This window comes from Pteropus vampyrus, unplaced genomic scaffold, assembly GCF_000151845.1.
Source record: "Pteropus vampyrus isolate Shadow unplaced genomic scaffold, Pvam_2.0 Scaffold90, whole genome shotgun sequence".
Classification (NCBI taxonomy): domain Eukaryota; kingdom Metazoa; phylum Chordata; class Mammalia; order Chiroptera; family Pteropodidae; genus Pteropus; species Pteropus vampyrus.
Window position 1 is genome coordinate 2,036,014 of NW_011888871.1, and position 18,658 is coordinate 2,054,671.

The 18,658-nt window shown below is 57.2% G+C and overlaps 1 protein-coding gene across 1 annotated transcript in view; it reads right to left on the minus strand.

The window, feature by feature from the left end:
- Window positions 1–18,658, minus strand: part of TNRC18 (trinucleotide repeat containing 18) — a 90,596-nt gene that overhangs the window by 30,618 nt on the left and 41,320 nt on the right. Inside the window, exons 13-19 of the mRNA XM_023532763.1 lie at window positions 15,391–15,563; window positions 14,657–14,793; window positions 14,349–14,477; window positions 12,540–12,711; window positions 10,731–11,091; window positions 7,410–7,679; window positions 2,744–2,989 (exon numbers count right to left, since the gene is read on the minus strand). Coding sequence (XP_023388531.1) covers window positions 2,744–2,989; window positions 7,410–7,679; window positions 10,731–11,091; window positions 12,540–12,711; window positions 14,349–14,477; window positions 14,657–14,793; window positions 15,391–15,563 — 1,488 coding nt within the window. The remainder of the gene's footprint in view (window positions 1–2,743; window positions 2,990–7,409; window positions 7,680–10,730; window positions 11,092–12,539; window positions 12,712–14,348; window positions 14,478–14,656; window positions 14,794–15,390; window positions 15,564–18,658) is intronic.

The following is an 18,658-nucleotide window of genomic DNA, read 5'->3' on the forward strand; positions in this document are numbered from 1 at the left end:
GCCCACTGGGGCCCCTGTGGGAGGCCAGGCCCCAACAGATGCAGCCGTGGTAAGGGGTGGGGGGGGCACGCTCCATGGGAATGAGCCCCTTGGCAAAGCTTAAGGATCCCATTAATTAATCTTTTGTTAACAGACTTCCCACTGCACAGGGAGGCAGCTGGGGGCTTTCATGGCTGATTAGAGAGTGTGGGCCATAAAACAGGCTGCGGAGTTTACTGGAGGGAATGAGATCCCACCTGTTGACAGGCCCCTGCAGAAAACCGCCAGAGAACCCAGATGCACAGAAGACACTGCAGGGCACTGTGTCCGGAGGGGCTCTGGAGAGTGGTCAGGGCAGTGATGGGGAACGGACACAGGCTTGGAGGAGGGGAGCCTGGAGCTACCGGGGTAAGGCTGAGTCAGAGGAGAAATACTTATCAGACCAATGGGGCGGCAGAAGCAGTGCCTGGGCCAGAGGAAGGGTCTCTGTGAGGGCACTGGGGGCGAGAGGTGGGGGGACAAGCACGAAGCCCAGAGGGAGAAGGATTTGCTGAGGCCTCACTGCCACACAGCACCAAAGAAAGGAGTGGGACCCACATCCTCCCTCCCACCCAGCATCCTGTGCTCCTACCTCCCCCCGCCAAAAAAAATAAGGCAGTAAAGGAGGAACAGAGGAACAAAAATATAGACGAAAAATATAAAAAACAAAAGGGTACAACACAAAGAGACTGAAAGTCAATCTCTGCGGAGAATATATACCATCCAAATAATAACCAAGAGAGCTGGAGTGGCTATGTTAACATTGGACAAAACAGACTTTAAGACAAAAATTGTTATTGGAGACAAAAAAGGACATTTTGGAATGATAAAACGGTCAATCTATCAGGAAGACATATAACAATTACAAACATATGTGAATATAATCCAGAAACATAAAATATTACGCATCGTGACCAAGTGGGATTGACCCCAGGAATGCAAGGTTGGTTCAACGTACCGAAGACCGTCAACGGACTACACTACATTAAAGGGATAAAACGGGACAAAACGCACACGAACACCTCAAAAGACACAGAGAAGGAAAGACGACACTCCAGGTCGGTGGACGGGAAGACGCGATGCTGTCGAGACGGCAGTTCTCCCCATCTCGCTTTGTAGATTCGACGCGATCCCCAACAAAATCTCAGCAAGTTACTCTGTGGCTATCGACATACTACTTCTAAGCGGATGTGGAGAGGAGGCAAAAGACCCAGAACAGCCAATGCGATACTGAAGGAGAGCAACAAGTCGGAGACTAACACCGCCTGCCTTCAAGACTCACTGTAAAGCTACCGTGATCAGGACAGTGCGGCACTGGCCGAAGGACAGACAAGCAGATCGATGGAACGGAACAGAGGACCCGGAAACGGACCCCCGTAAACACAGCCAAGTGATCGCTGACGAAGCCAAGGCCGCACAATGCAGCAGAGACAGTTTTCAACAAACGGGGCTGCACCAACTGGACATTCAAAATAAAACAAGAACTTAGACACAGACCTTACGCCCTTCTCAAAAATTTTAACTCAAAATGGATCACGGGCCTAAATGTAAAACGCCAAACTACAAAAATTCTAGAAAATAACAGAGGAGAAAATCTAAATGACCTTGGGTTTGGCAGAGAAATTTTAGATACGACACCAAAAGCACAGTCCATGAAAGAAAGAACTGATAAACGGGACTTCATTAAAATTAAAAATTTAAGCTCTGCAAAAGACACCGTCGAGAGAATGCAAAGAGAAACTATAGATGAGAGAAAATATTTTCAAAAGACACATCTGATAAAGGACTGATATCCAAAATGGATAAAGAACTCTTTAAACTCAGCGTTGAGAAAACAAATAACCCAATTAAAAAAAAGGGCCAAAAACCTTAACAGACACTTCAGGGAACATGGCAATTAAGCATATGAAAAGATGTTCCACGCTGTGTGTCATCAGGGAAATGCAAATTACAACAACATAATACCACGAACACACCTATTGGAGTGGCTAAAACCCAAAACAGTAACACCACGTGCTGGCGGGGACGTGGAGCAACGGGAATGCAAAATGGTACGACTCCGGGAGACAATTCGGCCGTTTCTCACAAAACTAAACACTCACCACGCGATCCAGCAACCACAGTCCTTGGTATTTTCCCAAGGTTGAATACTTATATCCACACAAAATCTGCACACAGATGTTTATAGAGCCTTTATTCATAATTACCAAAACTGGGACGTCACCAAGATGTCCTTGGTGTCGCTCAGCAGGTGAATGGACGAATACATGATGTACGTCCAGAGTGTAACAGTACTGACTGCCGACAGGTGAGCCAAGCCGTGGAAAGCGGGAGGGAAAGGCCAGCTAACGGAGCGACACAGGACCCGGCCGCCCGCTGCGTGCTCTGCGTGACCTCCTCCTTCTGCCTGCACCCCTAACTTCTGCGTGTGCCTGCCCAGCTACCACGTCTCTCACGGGTCAGCCTGGGCGTCGCCAACCTGGAGTGGCCTCCCTTGGACTCCCACAGCCCCCAAGGTGCAGATCTAAGACCTCTCTGCTTCCCAGAGCTGCCCGGCCGCGGGCACCTGAGGGGGGTGGGTCAGGCCACGTGTGTTTGAAGGTCACTCTGCAGAGCCTTAGAGACCCCTCCTCGGGAACAGCAGGCCAGGGCCTCATCACCAGCCCTCTGCTCAGGATGGAGCAGCGAGACCACCGCCCCCAGCAGCACATCGGCCAGTACTTACCCATCAGGCTCTGCCGTTCCTCCTTCTTCCGGGCCTTCTGCTTGGCCTCCAGCTGCACCACCGACAGGGACGGCCCCACGGTGGGGCTGGGGAGGGCACTGGCTGCAAAGCGGGCCAGCAGGCCCAGCCCACTCTCCTCCAGGCCTGGCGACAGGGCCCGCTCCCGGGACCCCAGCCTATAGCCGCCGTCGGCCTCGCCCTGCTCCTCTTCCAGCTCGTCGTCCTCGTCCTCCTCGGAGCTCTCATCTGGCGTGCAGAAAACAGGGGGCGAGTCAGAGGCCTGGCCGGGGCGTGCGCGGCCCCACCACCCCCACTCAGCCGGAGCGCCAGCCTAGCTCCTCACTCCTCACCAGCTGGGGGTGGATCCAGAACCAGCCCACGAGTCCCCCCGATGGCCCAGTGTCCCCATCAAAGCGAGCCCAAGCCGTGGGCATCCTGGACAGCCCAGAGGTGGGCAGCGGCTTGGGGAATCAGAGTGGGTTTCTGTCAGGGGAACACCGACATGCACCTGTGCTGTGGGGAAGGGACACACGGACAAGGACTGGAGACAGCTCTCTCCACGGTCGCACGCGCACACACACGCCCCGACGTACAACATGAAGACTGAGGAAGGAGGCGGGGGAGAGAAAGAGGAGGCCGAGGGAAGGGAGGAAGCGGGGGGCAGGAGAGGGCCTGGGGGCTCAGGCTGGGGTTCCGGGCACAGGCGCCTGGGGGGCGCTTTTGGCAGCTGGAGGCCTGGAGGCTGGCGGCAGAAGGTGGAGTCTGGTCTCTTCTTGGGGGGTAGGGGACAGCCACGGTTAAAGCCCTGAGTTGTCTCTGGGATCCGAAGCTGGCTCCCATTGATGGCCCTACCCTGGGGCCTCTGGGGCAAGTCCCCGGCCCTCTCAGAGCCCTATTTTCTCACCTGTGGCCTAGCTAAGGCAGTGACGCAAACAGGAACACACATGCAAGAAAGAGCACTGTGCGAGCGGCTCAGGGGATCAGATGCACACAGAACCACCCTGTCCTAAGAAAACTGCTGTCCCCACCACTGAGAAAGCCACACGCTAGCTACGCCTCTGGACCCACGAGGAACAGGGAAGGACGGCCCACTCTGCACCAAGAGACCCAGGCCCTGGGGCTCAAGAGCTCACGTGGCAGAGCGGGCCTCCATCCTGGGGCTGGCTGTCTGTCCTGTGGTCCGTGGTCTAGTGGAAAGACGACGCTAAGGAAGCCCCGCCTCTCTCTCCAGCCGATAACTAAGACGTGCCTCGCTCCAGGACCTGACCCTGCCACTCCGGCCACCGTGACGAAGGTGGGGCGGGCCGCGGGGCAGGCGGGCGGAGCAGGGAGGACGATGCTCCCACACGTCCACCAAGAGAGTCAGTCTAGAGGTCCAGGCTCGCTCTGACCTTCCCCGGGAGGCGGCCAGCTACACCCACTAGGACGGGTGGGCAGGTGAGAGCGCGTCAGGGGCTGAGTCTGTCTGTGAGACCCACGGCCAAGGAGCCCCGAAGGGACACCTGCCCAAAGGTGCCTGTCTGCCCAGAGCGCTGAGAGCATGAAGATCAGGTATGGCTGGAGGGGAATAAGGTGTCTGGGGTGGGGACGGTCTGAGTTTGGGGTTGAGAGGGGTGAGACAAATGGCCAACTCCACGTTCTCCCGACAACGCTCCAAGCCGCCTGCAACCACCGGCCGAAAGTGGCGGCCCCGGGTGCTGACGACGGCAGAGGCTTTCTGCGCACCCACTTATTGGAGGGAGCCCGGTGTTTTTTGAGTGACCCCTCGGCAAGGGAAGCAGGGGTGTGAGCTTAAGGAGTCTCTAAAGGGAGTTGAGAGAGGAAGGAGACGGAGAGAGGGGGTGCAGAGGGGAGAGAAGGGGAGGCCCAGCGCCCGGAGGATGGATGAAGCGGGATGGAGGCCAGCAGGGCAGGCAGGCGGCAGGCAGTGCACACTTGCGGTCCATTCACATTGCGGACGTCACACGGTCTGTCTCCGCCCCAGTGGGCCACAGCAGCAAAGCAGGCTAAGTGTAGGCAGACTTTCGGCAGCGCCTGGGTCCCCTACATCAGGCCCCCTGGGGCCGGCCAATTTGAGCAGGGTGGCGGGCGGGGGCTGGCTGGGGTGGGGGCACGGGGTTGGACGTGCGGCCAGCTTTCCCTTCTAGAGATAGCCTTCCCGGGGCCACTCAGGTGTGGAGACTTCCAGAACTCCCCGACCCAGGACGGTTCGGTCCATGGGGGAGGGCTGGCTCTGGGTTCCGGATGTCGGAATGTCTGCATCAGACCCCAGAAAGCCAGCCGCAGCCTCGTGCCAGCACCCTGAGGTGGAAGAGTGAAGACAAAAGCCATCACAAGGGTGTGCCTGCCACGAAACGGAGCCACGGGTTGTCTTGGTCTCCCAGGACCCTCCCGCCTCTCGCTCCAGGCCTGACGAGCCCGCCCTGGCTGCCTCCCAGGCCGGGGTCCGCACGGCAGGGGGGCAGGGGGGTCTGACAACCAAGAAAGCCTTTCTGGAGTTGTCCACACCTGAGGCAACAGAGCTTGCCAAGGGCAGGGAGAGAAAAAGTCCCAACAAAGAAACCTGAGGAAATGCAGAGGAACTTTTTTATTATTAAAAAAAAATAAATAACTCTTGGCTCTGAACGTGGGTTTGGTTGGTGTTACTTGGTTTGGTTTTCCAAAACTTGATCAATAAATATAAATGCCAAAGCGACCCGCTGCTGCCACAGCCGATGGGGGCAGCCCCGGGGAGGGGAGGTGCAGGGGGGACACAGAGAAAAGGGGGTGCCTACCTACGGACCAACGAGCCAGGCTCCACCCCAGCTCAGTGACCCGCCGCGCCGTCTGCCCTACTCCCAGCCTTCGCTTTGCGTCCAAGTGCAGCGTGAGAGCAAATGCAAGAGACCAAAACAGACATTCAAAGCATCATGGGTAGGGGTCAAGGGTGAAGGTATGGTCAAGCTGCTGGGAGGAGAAAGCAGACACACTAGAAAAGCCAAGCTGATTAGGTGTTTTAGTATCAGATGTCAGTAAGGCCCTATTACCCAAATATCCCTTTCGAGACCTGACCAACGCTGTGTATAGTGGGGGACCCTCCTGTCAGCCCCACCCTCTCCCTATCTGGGCCCTGTCCACTGCTGCATCCGGCCTTGGTCTGAGGGTTCCCGGCTCCCTCTGCCTACTCTAGGGCAGATGGCCCCTTGCTAGATTTGGGGGACTGCCTGCTTCTCTATGCAGTCTGAGCTGAGGCAGGAGAGCCCCAAAATTTGGAAGCGGAAACCCTGGCTTTAAGAGGAAGTGGGGAAAAGCGGAAGGGAGAGGAGGCATGGAGGTCCAGCCCCGGGGAGGGGAAGGACAGCAAACCAGCCAGACTGGTCTTGGAAGGCCCAGGATGCGGGAGGCCTCGAGAAACCAGGCTGGCTGGCAAGCTGCCCTGGAGACAGTGAGCCCCACGGGCACCTGGCTCTCTGCCGTGCCATCTCCTAGTCGCCCAGAATGGATCTTGGCCATCAGGAGGGGAGGTGTGGGAGGGAGCAGGCAGGCTAGAAACGTGAGAGCAAGGCTGGAATCGGGGCATCGCTCCGGTCCAGGCGACCCCGCCATGCCTGGGCCTCACTCAGGGTGCACCAGGGCCTGGTTCTGGGGCTCCTGAAGGGGATCTATCCTGAAGCAGGTCCTCAACCAGGACAAGGAACGTTTTAGGATCTGCTGGCTGCCCTACATGGAGCTGGCCGGGGTCACTAAATCTGACCCTCTTCTTATAAGTGAGGCGAATGAGGCCTAGGGCCGAGTGGACTCGCAGGCCAGTGCTCTCTCCAAAGCACTGGGCTTCTTCTGCCATGCGACTCGGCAACGAAGCCCCACACTCGCAAACTTCGCAACCGAATCGGGGAGGGCAAATGGGCTTAACCTTGCACTGCCTACACTCCCTTCAAAACAGAATGTGTTGGAAAACACGTGTTTGTAAATACTCTTAAAGCGCTGTTGCACAGAAATAAAGCTATAAGAAAATAAAAGACAAACAGGCAGCTAAAAAAAAAAACAAAACAGATGCTGGAGGTGAAAGCAGTTGACTTTAAACCTGAAAAATGAAATGCATGCCAACAGCTCCCAGGGATATTTGAATAATAGAGAAAAGGAGCAAACGCATTATCCCATCTCTACCCCTTCTGGGGTGGGGGTGGGGGGGAGGGGGGGAAAGGAGCAAAATGAGGGAAGCGGCCACCTGATGGTCTAGTCAGACACAGCAAGAGAGACAAGGCACACGGGTTTAGTTAAAAATGAACTCGGTCTGTTTAATAAAGCTTGGTATTACCAAAATCGCGGTACAAACATCAAGTCACACGCCCACACGACAGAATTCCATTTACAAAACGTCCCTCGGGAGGCCCCTGCCGAGACCCCCACCCCGGCCTGCGGTCTGGGGGGCAGAGGCTGCGAGAAGAGGGGTGGGGGCGGAGGGGGCGGTGGGGGCAGGTGGAGACTAAAATCAGTCTGTATAAAAGCTCCAAAGGAGCTGGCCGCGGTATTAGCACGATGCAGGTACAAACGAAACCCAAAAAAAGGGGCAGATACGGCAGGCTACGCTGCCAGAACCCAGACGGCGCCCGCGGCGCCATCGCTCGCGCTCACTCACTCTCTCGCTCTGAAACCTGGAAGGTAGTGTGTGTGTGGAGCTAGTAACCTTGGTCAAACGAGTCGTCCGAAGAGTCGCTGAAGGAGGAACGCGCCTCGACCTCTTGAAGCAGCAAACAAAATGGCTGCTTCCCGCCGGCGGCCGGCTTGGGTTTCAGAGTCCGGGCAGCCGCCAGACCCCTCTTGGTCAGCTTGGGGCCCCCGGCCGGCTTGCTGCTCTTTGCCACCATGCCACACAGGACGGGAGACGCCAGTCTGGAGCCGGAGGGGCCTTGGGCGGACCACTCGTCCTTCAGGAAGTCCTCCTCCGAGTCCGTATCTGCGGTCAAAGTTGTTAACAGCGTTAAGTCACAGAGCGGGCGGGGGCCGGTGTCTGTCTTCCGTTACTTAGTGGTTGTGACAACACCCGGGTACGTGCCAGAACAGATAGCTCCAAATGCCTGTGGCCATGAGCAAGCTGTGTCACACCTCATCCTCCAGGCCCGGCCTCTGACCTCTTCTTACCTGGCGGCCTGCAGGACACAGCCTGCACCTGGCTCCTCCTTCCTGGCCTTGGACCCGGCCCCGTCCCAGCCGGCCGCTGCCAGCATCGCCCACCACACCGTCACCTCGGCAAACAGCCCTTCCAGGCCCTGGGGTGGCTGGGATCCCTGCTCCCAGGAAGCTCTCTCCCTGGTCATGCAGGTCACCACTGGGCCCCGTCTGTCCCACAGGACTGCACCCTGGCCCAGGGGTTCCTCTTCCCAGGGGGAAGAGCTCAGGTGAAGCTCTTCTCTCCAAAATACTAGCTCCCAGGAGTATGCTGAGCCGGCAGGCGCAGGCCCAAGTGTGCGCACCTCCTCCCAAACCCACACTCAGCTACGTCACACACGCAGCTTAGAAAGACCACAGCAGCGGAGTTGCACCGAGGAAGCTGGCAGAGATGTCGGGACCGGGGGCTCCCCCGCCTTCGTGTTCTCCTATCAGAGAGCAGGGGGGCCAGCATGCTTCCCACCCAGGTCTCGGCCTCACTACCCGGGTGAGGCCACGGCTCTCAAGCTTTCCTGGGGGAGGATCGAGGACTGCCCAGCTTTGGGGAGGGGGACTGACAAGTTGGCACAACTCTGACCTCTTCCCGCCCACCCCAAATATACATCGTTTGGATCCGCTTTACATATGGAGATCGCTAGCAACATTTCACTACACGAAAGGGCTCCACGACCGAAGACTGCAACCCCCCGATCTGGTAAAATCCACGTGGAACACGACGGGCATTAAAGAACGTGGCCACAGCTCTGACAATGCCCACTGTCTCCAAGTCCAGGAGAAACTACATGTGCGTGTGGGGCGGGGCGGGCGGGTGGGGGGGTCCTCCGGCTGCCTCCTCCAACATCTCCGCTTTCCACTCCCACCGAGAACCCAACTGCAGGATGGCCTGGCAATTCTGGGTAGAAGGGCAGCCCCACCAGGCATGCCACCCAACCCCTTCGACCCAAACTTAAAAAGCAAGAAGACAGTGTTTTTACTTCCCACTTTCTGCTAGTACGGCAACACTCTGCTGGAGAACACCTCTGACCTCTCTGCGACTGCACACTCTCATTTACCTAGAACTGCCGGAAAGCCAACGTAAAAAAATAAGAGAGGATCTCTCTTCACAGCTAGCAGCTAGAGACAGCCTCTGACCTCTTTGTTGCAATGTGAACCCATTTCCCTCACCTGAACTGTGGTGCTTTAGAGGAGAGCGTTACAGAGTTAGACTGGCACCTTGAACCTGGCTTTGCTCATGAGCACACATGTGCTACAGTGGACTCACCACTCGGAGCACACCGAAGACCTCAGGGGCCTGGCTTACTTCTGGCCTCTAGATACCCCATCCACATCCACCTGGAAGTGGGGAACGTGGGGGAGTCTTCCAGCAACCAGCCGGGACACATCCATTGGCCACCCCTGGTCTCCTTCAAACCGGACAGAGACAGAGCAGGAGAAAGCCCTTTCCTCCTCCTCCGGAGTTACGAATCTCTGAGTGTGGAGCTCTCTACTGCTTAGGCCCACAGTGGCCAGGGGCCTGGGCAGTGCTGTTCAGATCAACCCATCCAAGCTGAAGGACCACAGAAACTATGGCATTTATGCATGTCCTCAGCACAAAGGAGCTGTCTGCCCCACACTCATCTGAAAATCAGCCCTGGAGACCTACTAATCTTAGGCAACCAAATATACATTTAAAAAAAAAAAAAAAACGACAGCAGCTTAACCTTGTGCAAGATGCCACATCTAGCCTTTTACCAACATCGGCCCTGTGAGGCGGGTGACCTTAACTCCCAAGTCCATAAAAACTTTATTTTTCTTCCTTAGGAAAACAAATGTGTCCTTTTTTTGCACTTGACATGGAAACTCCACCTCCTCCCAACAAATCAGGCGGATCAGAAGCCCGGACGCACAGATCCAGGCAGTCGACAACGAAAAAACCCTCCACCCCAACCAAGCCTGGGACTTCCAGAACAAACCCCACTGACAGGTACGAGAGCCAAGAAGCCCCTCCCGGCCTTCCTGCAAGGCCACATATTTAGGGTTCATCCATTCTGGGCATGAGATGTTCTGCCCCCAAATACTTACTGAGCACCTATGATGCGCCACACCGTGGAAGCCAGGCCACCCGAGGCCACAGAGCGCCGGCCGGGGCTGACCCAAGGTTGCCTAGCTCGGGAAAAGCGGCCCCCCAGGCCCCAGGGAAGGAGCTCCGATGCGGCGGGCCCCCGCTAAGGAAATAAACCTCAGTCTCGGTCCCGCCAGCTGTGTTCCCAGGGCTCGAAAGCCACAGGCGGCCAGCGATGCCCGTCCTGGGTGGCGCAGAGACCACGGCCATGGTGGTGGGCGTCCTGGGCGGCTGAGCCACACAGGCCGGGCCTGATCCCGGCCCGACTGCCCCATCCGGCGCAGTCGACCTCGCCCGGCCTCGGCAGCTCTCCCGGGGGACAAAACGGGCAGCCGCCCGGAGGGCTGTCACGAAGGTAAAGCGAAATGCTGCCCGAGCGGCGCTCCCGCCGACATCGGCCTGAGGGCAGAAGCCCCCGTGGGCGGGGTGGGTTAGGGGGCGCAGGAGCCCCTCCACGGTCCTCACGGTCCTCGTGCGCGAAAACCGGCGCCGGGCGCCCGCGCCGCAGCTTTCCGTCAAACCGCGGAAGACACAGGAGCCGGCCGGCGCGCTTCCGGCCGCGCCCGCCAATCACGGCCGCCCGCCCAACATGGCGCCGGCCGGCACTTCCGCCCCAGGCGGACCCACTTCCTGCCTGGAGCCGGGGCCGAGGAAGAAAGGGACCCTTGAGATAGAGGAGAGGAGAGGAAGAGAGGGGAGAAGCAGCGGCCTGGAGGCGGCGCGGCGTCCGCTACTTACTGTAGGAGTAGCTGCTCACTTCTGAGGCGAACGGGGAGTGGGCCGACTTGGGCTGGCCTCTGGCCTTGAAGCCCACGTCCATCTTCCTGGCTTTGGCGGCCCTTTTGTGTTTACCTTCTCGGGAGGCTTTCAGAGACAGGCTGAGGCCTTTGGCCAGTGCCTTTCGGTCCTTGCCCAGCAGGCTGTCATAAGGCGTCAAGTACCTGCCACAGCCCCCGCTCGTTTTCGATTTCCCCCCAGAATTGTCCGAGAACTTGAAGGGTGACTTCAACTTGTCCTGCTTTGTGAGTGAGAGGGCCTTGTCCAGCTTACTTGCCAGCTGCTCCTGGTCGCTGGCCATCTTCTTTTTCTTAATCTTGAGCTGAAGGGGGAAGTTGGAAATCACAGGTTAAGACGCACTTGACCAAACGGGATAGTGGGTCTCAGTGCACAAGCTCTGACCAACCAGAACTCCAGTCCATCTCCCTGCCTCGGTGGCTTTTGACAAATTGTTTAACTCCTCTAAGCCTTGATTCTCCCGCTCTGTAAAATGGCGATAATTATGTATGGGCGTCATCAGAAGGTTGCTCTGAAGATGAACCGAGATAAAGCACATGGAGTATTTAGCAAATAGCTGTTCCTGTGCTTGCAGTTGTCACTGGTGCTGGCACTTCCACTCTGGCTCTCCGCGGTGCTATCTGGTGCCTCCTGGGGAAGCACTTTAAGCAAACAGCGCTGCCAATGAGCAGGAGAAGCCAGCTGGATTAAGGGAGGAGGAAGGGAACCAAGATTGAATACCCAGATCATAGCCCAGCTGATCTGCTTATCTCAACTACCTAGAGCAGCTGATGAAGACTGCCACACAGCCTAAATCAGCCCATCCAACTACATGGGCAGGAGCTGCCAAGAAAATGCCTCGGAGCATGCCTTGTATGCCTGAAGCAGACAACGATTAGCGATTTCAAAGATTAAATTCCTGCTTGCACCCTCGTCTGCTACAGTCATTTGTTGTTCAAGTGAAATGTGCACTTTCAAAGGCATTAATGCCTCTCATCTGCACATTTCATTTCTATTTTCTTTATTCGGGTAACGTTTCGTAAGGAAAAAAGATGGGAAAGTGTCATTTAAACCACCAAAAAAGCATCATTCACAATTTGAGAGTATTAAGGATCCTGATGTACAAACTGTCTCTCCTCCCTCTTCCTGGATCCAGCCTCCCTTACGTGAGTAGCCCCCTCTGATGGCCAGATCAACCAAAAGAGCCCCCACGCACGAGGCTTTACAAGGACGGGTGACAAGGTACATTAGTATTTAGAAACGCGGGCCTTAAGTGGATGATTTCAATGCTCTGCAGAAGTAAGAAAAATCAAGGAGTTGGCTCTCACCCCACTACGCCTGGAGAATTCACAGAGGAAATTACAATGACATCAGGTCCCTGTTTTTTAAAGAACTACAGAATGGTGAAGCTGCTCATTAAACAATTACACCGTTAAACAATACAGTAATCGCATTATCTGGTTAAGAACTTGCAGTCTTTTTTCTTGGCTTCGACAAAGGGTCATGGAGCACACGGGGGTTGGGGGGGGGCATTCTCAGGCCCACCCGAGGCTGTGTTACTTTGGTAAGTCTCTGACCTCCCTGACCTCCTCTGGGCCGTAATTTCCCCCTGTACAATACGGAAGACTGGAGGGGAATCACTCTTGCGCTACGACGACCGTGTCTACAGTTTCTGTGCAGCAACGAGGCCAACAGACCTGCAGCGGGAGGGACACATACCCCCCAGACTTTCCGCCCCAGACGGCAGCACACCGGCAAGCCGGGGATACTGACCTGACTCATGAAGTCCGACGAGCCTTCCTGCTCGTCCCAAGGCTGGTTCCTCCCCCTGGCTTTCCCTGTTCCAATGAGGGCATCGTGTTCCTCCTCGGACCCCCTGTGTCTCTTCCTCATCCCTGCGCCCAGCTCGTAGGCATCGGATGTCAGCAGGGGCTTGCCGCTCAGCCTGAAACCAGAGGCACCGCTGGTCAGCACCCTGGCCAGGCAGTATTCAAGAGCTGGGGGTACGCCCTCGTGGCCCTGAAGGGTGGGCTCTGGATGCGGAAGCACAGACAGCGATGACAGAGTGACGAGTCTGGGGAGATGAATCTTGTGAACTTATGGTGCTGGGATTCTGGGCTAATTGTGAATGAGGCAGAATGAGAGCTAAATGGGAAGAAAAAAGCCTTCTCCGAGGCAGTACCCGCTGCTGCCTTGTCTCTCTCGTGCTCCTTCACACACACTCACACGGCTCTGCACGGTCGGATCCCTCTACCAAAGCGTGCCAAAAACAAGGATCGGAAACGCCAAGCAAGTCCTCCAGGGTAGGGGACTAAGATCAAGACCTTACGTGAAGGAAGAGCCACTGGCCGGTCTCCTGTACCCCTGGAAAAATAAGCTGTGTGGAATGCGGCCTCACTTAAGGCTTCTCTTGCCTGCTCTGAGCTAAACCCTCGCAAGTGATCACAAAAGCAGCTAACTTTTACCTGGTGCTTTATGTGACTTGTTTCTCGTTAGTGCTTTACATTTTAGTCACAGAACCATGCTTTGTTTGATGTACTATACCCAGCCTGAGGTCACAACCAGGACTGGAGCTAGAACTCAAAAGCAGGAAGTACAGCTACCTCCAGGGTCCACACTCCTAACCAGGGAGGCTGCAGGCGCCAGCCCCAGCCTCTGCGGCTCCCTAGGAGCTGCTTTCTCCCCCTGCCCCGCCGCGGCTGGTCGAGAGGTTTCCTCCTCTCCCCATCCTCACTCAGGAACATGCAGAGATGCTGAGTACAAGACGTGCCGGGGCCCTGGGGGCTGTATTCTCCTGAGGAGACCTGGGGCCAACCCGCGGCCTCTCCTGTACCTTTCGAAGGTACCCCGTGGCCGCCTCTACTTCCTCAAGCCAAGCACTGGGCCACCGAGTGTCACCTGCCCTGATGTTGCGAACAAGGGGACGAGCCAGCCCCTTCCTCCGATGGGCCTCACCCAGCTCGTGCTGCTCCCACACCCAGGGACCACCACACCGGCCTGGAGGAAAAGCTCTCATTCCAGCCAGCGTTCAAGAAAAATTCCAGAGGTGCCACACGTAGCTTCTGCTGCCACCCACGGAGCTTGCCCCACAGTGCACGAAGGAAGTGACCCTAGGTCGCAGAGTGCAGGCTCAGGCATAATGAGCCAGCAGGTCAGGCGGACAGGAAGGATACTGTCCAGCTCGGAGGGAACTAAGTGACGGCATGAGCTGGAGCCCGTCCCACGGGGCTGGGAGCTCAGCGGGCCCTCCACAAGGAAGAGGTGTGTGGACAAGAGCGAGAATTAGTCCTCGGCCCTGGAGGAAGAAAGTGTGGCAGGATGACGGCTGAAGCACTTGGGCGACAGCCCAGAAATCTCACTGGGGTCACCGCCCACTCAGTCCTGGCTGGACGAGTCTGCCTGTCCACTCCGCCACTCGCCTGGCTCAGCCTCCTAGCCTGGGCAGCGCGCGCCATGCTCCCTGAGCTACCACACCGGTGGGTCAGAGCCCAAGGGACTTGAGGTGCCAGCGCCCAGACGCAGGCCCTGCGCTCCTCCCCGAGCTCTGTGCCAGTCCCCGACCCACCGAGGGGCCAGCCTTACTTTCCGCTACTGTTGCGGCTCTTCCCTCTCTTGCGGGGGGGCGACAGGGCGCTCAGGGCGTGGGTCCGTTTCCTCGGCCTGCCAGGGCCTCTGCGTGTCAAGCTTCTATGGGGTTCCTCGCGCCTGTCCCTTAAAAAGAATCACACGCTTGGCTGTGAACCTGGGGGGTGGAGGGGGCGCGGAGAAGGGACACACGCGGCACCCACGTCACTCGGGGCCACACACGCCTCTGCCGGCCTACCACAGCGGACCTACTGAGCGCCGGCGCCTACGAGAGCCCGACCGGGGCGGGGCGGGGCGCCACTCACTCGGACTCGCGGCGCCTCTGCAGCTTCAGCAGCTCCCGCTGCTTCTCCTTGTACTGCCGCTGGACCTCTGCCAGCCGCATCCGGAAGTCCAGCTCCACGGCGTCCATGTTCTCCAAGGAGGACTTCATGGCGTACATCTGGGAGGAGACGGGGAGTGAGGACGCCGGCGCCCACCAGCTCCCCCAGCCTCGTCGGGCGCCCATGTGGACAGGCGTGGCAAGGCTTCACGGCGAAGACCCTGGGCCCAGTTCGCATCCCTCTGTGCCACCTACGAGCTGTGGCCTTGGGCAGAACACAGACACTCCATCTGCACAACGGCGACCGAAAAACCAACTCTGCTGGGCTGCATCAAGGCCAAACGGACCCGTAACGACTGCTCACGCAGTGCTGGCTATTGTATCATCTGTCACAGGGGAAGGCTCACAGAAGTGAAGCCACCCGCCCAAGACCCACGGGCAGCAAAGGGCGCAGCCAGGTGTGCTCTTCCCAGCCCATCAGGCCACCACCAATGGAATGCGCTCCAGACACATGATCGGACGGGTAAACTGAGGCATCGAAAGGGTAAACGACTTGCTGGGATCAAAAAGCAAGTCAGTGGTGGACACTGGACTCGGATCAGGCCTCTCCAGCTCCAACGCCAGCCACGCCCCCAGGCAAGGTGAAATCTCTGGGGGACCCGTCTCCACCCCCACTGCCCAGGCCACAGGCAAGAAACACGGCCCAGAAGACCTCACCCGCTCCTCCTTCTTCTGCATCCAGCTGTACTTCTTGTTGGGGTTCAGCTCGCGTGGAAGCCGCAGGTTCTTGAGCGGGTCCACAAAGGGGCTGTCCAGCACCTCCTTCAGCATGTGGCTGCTGGCCGCCAGCAGGCTCTCCAGCGAGGGCCGCACTGCCAGACGCTCCACACCTGAGGACAGGAGGCAGGTGAGCCGTGCTCCGCAGGCGGCAGGACTGACCGGCGTCGCAGCCAAGCCCCCTCGGACCTCAAACAGGGACAAGGAAGCCCAGAGTGAGCTCAGGGCTTGCCCAAGGCCACACGGCCCGCCCCCAGGATGCTGACTGGACGGCAGGCCAGTGACAAGATGCAGGAAGTGGTGCCGAGTAAGGAGCGTGCAGGACCACAGCCCGCTCCTGCTCCTCAGAACGTTTGCTGGTGCACAGAAGGCCGTGCGGTCGCCAAAGGCCAGCACTGGTTCTTTTGAGCAGCGTGGCTCTCTACCTGTCCTTAAAATTTCCCTTGAGGAATATGCATGGTTTTCATCACCAAAAAGAAGAGACCAAGGTTAAGTTTTGTAAACGGTAAAAGTAACATGCGCACACGATAAAAAACAGGGACCAAGCCCCTCCCTGGAAACGCTGCTGCTGCCAGTCTCTGGGACAGTTCTGGAAACGTTGGTACGTATGCAAACATACATAACATGCGTGGGCATCCTTTATAAACACAAAAGTGCCACTGGTCAGTACAGACCATGTCACGCTTTGCTTTTTTCCGCTTAACAAACATCTACTACATTCACATGATTAGCTCGAACCATACAAAAATCGCCATTTCTATAGGTCAAAAATACCAGAATATCAGCAATTTTATATGGCCAGACTTAGTAATAACAGCTCTAGTCTCTTGTATTGATGAGCTTTATCTAAATTTATCTAAATAATCCTCCACTGATGGCATTTAGGTCGTGTCTGCCATGTTCTGGTGTTTATAGTGGACACACACACAGCGAGGACACGCATGTTAGAAAAATCCCTACCCGTGTGATAAGTAACACGATCGAGGTGTGTGCGCTCATCTGAAAAACAGTCCAATGCCCTTCCACCAAATTACCAGGCGTCTTAATTTTTTTTTTTTCGAAGTTCCATGAAATCGACATTAACAACTGTCACGTGGATCAGGGCTCCTCGACCTTGGCGGCTGGCTCCCCGTCGTGGGCGGTGGGGGGCCTGTCCCCAGCAGCTGGCACCCCGTCATGAGAGGAGAGCTGTCCCTGGGCGGTGCTGTGGGACATTTAGCCGCAGCCTCATCTTTACCCACTAGGTGTCAGTACTACCCCCCATGGGCTGTGACACGTAAGTGTCACCACCAACTGAGAATCACTAGCTTTGCATTTCTGTCCTGATAGAAATGGAGCCACAAACCATGGTGAACCCCATGGTTCCCACAGGTGGTATCAGATTGCAGCGTGTGGCCTGCCCCGAGGCACTGCCTGCCCCTTCGAGGTCCCCCTAAGAGTCTTAGTTGTTGGATAAAGCTGTTCTGGTACAGAGAAGGGGACCGAGGTGTGGCTTTGTCACCTCCTTCACCCTCCAACAAACCAGGCATGCTGGGGCTCAGGACGACAGCTCAGGGCAGCCAGAACCACTCTAGTTCCAGCTGCTGTGGGTTAAATAGTGTACCCCCAAATCCACGCACTGAAGTCCAATTCCCAGTACCTCAGCATGTGACCTAATTTGGAGATAGTCTCGTCAGAGGTAATCGAGTTAAAGTCATCGGGATAGCCTAATATACCTTCATCCTTATCAGCGGTTAGGACACAGACACACAGAGGGACAACCGGGAAGACACGGAGAAAATGGCCATGTACCTACACACCAAGGAGAGGGAACCAGCCCTGCCACACCTTGGTCACAGACTTCCAGCCCCCAGAACTGCGAGAAAACATGTGTTACTTAAGGCTCCCAGTCTGTGGTATTTGTCACAGCCACCCTAGGTGACTAATACATGAGCCTTGCGGCTTTACCAAGGCAGAGGTGACTCGGGATCAGAGGTCAGATCTGCACCGGAACCCCCACAGGACCGGGCGTCAGTCAGATGCTAAAGGCATGTAAGGAGTGAGGATGGCCGGCAGGCAGGCCACCATGTGGGTGTGGGTAGCCGCATGGGGGCGGGCGGGGGGGTGATGTGGGCAGGCTGGTGGCTCCAGGAAGTGGTGTGTCAGCATTCCACCAGCCACTGCAGGAAAGAAAGGGTCACCAGAACCCCTGCACCCCTCAACCCTGCCTCCAGGGTGCCTTCCAGCCCCAGAGCCCTAGATCCAGCCTGGGCCACACCCCCACTGCAGAGTGGGAAGGGGCACCTCCACCTCGGTGTGCAAACCGGCTGCAGATCTTCCCCCCAGACCCGCCCCCCCAGCGCTTCCCCACTCGGGTCTGGCCAGCCTGCCCTTCAGGGGCTCAGGCCGAGCCCTGGGAAGCGCCCCTGCCCTGCCCTGCCCTCCCCAGGCACAGCAGTCTATAGTCTGCCAGCAAAGCCTGCTGCTCCAACTTCCCCCGGAGCCCACCTGCTGCACACACCCCCCGCCCCGCCACCCGGCCTGGACAGAGGCGGGCGCCACCCCTGGCTCTTCCTGCATCGGTTCTCCACACACCCCCCCCAACCCCCTACTCAAGTCAGGTCCTGTCGCCCGAGCTCAAAAACACCTTCCAACGGCTCTCCACTTCACGCAGAGTAAAAGACCCCGGAATCGTGCCCGCCGTGTCCCCCACCCTCCTCAGCACACACCCCCGCTCCACTCCGCTCCAGCACCCGCCTCCTGGCTCTTGTTCCTGTGTGTCACACACTGCTACCTCGGGGACTTTGCACTTGCTGTTTCTGTGGCCTGAAGTGTTCCCATGCCTTCCTCAGGCCCCCTTATCAAGAGAGGCTTCCGTGGCCTTCCTGAGACCACCCTTCCCGGCATTTCCACCCACCTGTCACCACCTGACAGTCCTGAGGGCTGCCCTGAGGGCCACACGAGGACAGCCCGTTTACGGCTGGGCCCCAACAGCAAGACAGTGCCAGGAACACAGCAGCACTTAATAAGTATGTGTTGAATGAAGATATGTAGGACCCCCAAAAAGAAAATGAGGCAGGAGTGCCAAAAAGGGCAAGGGTGGGCAGCAACCCCCAAACTGGGGGACCCATGCTCAGCCCCCTCTTTCCTGATGCCCCCAGCCCTCTGCAGTCCCCTCTGAAAACCCACCAACAGTTGATAGGATCAAGAGGAGTTTCATGTCTACGGC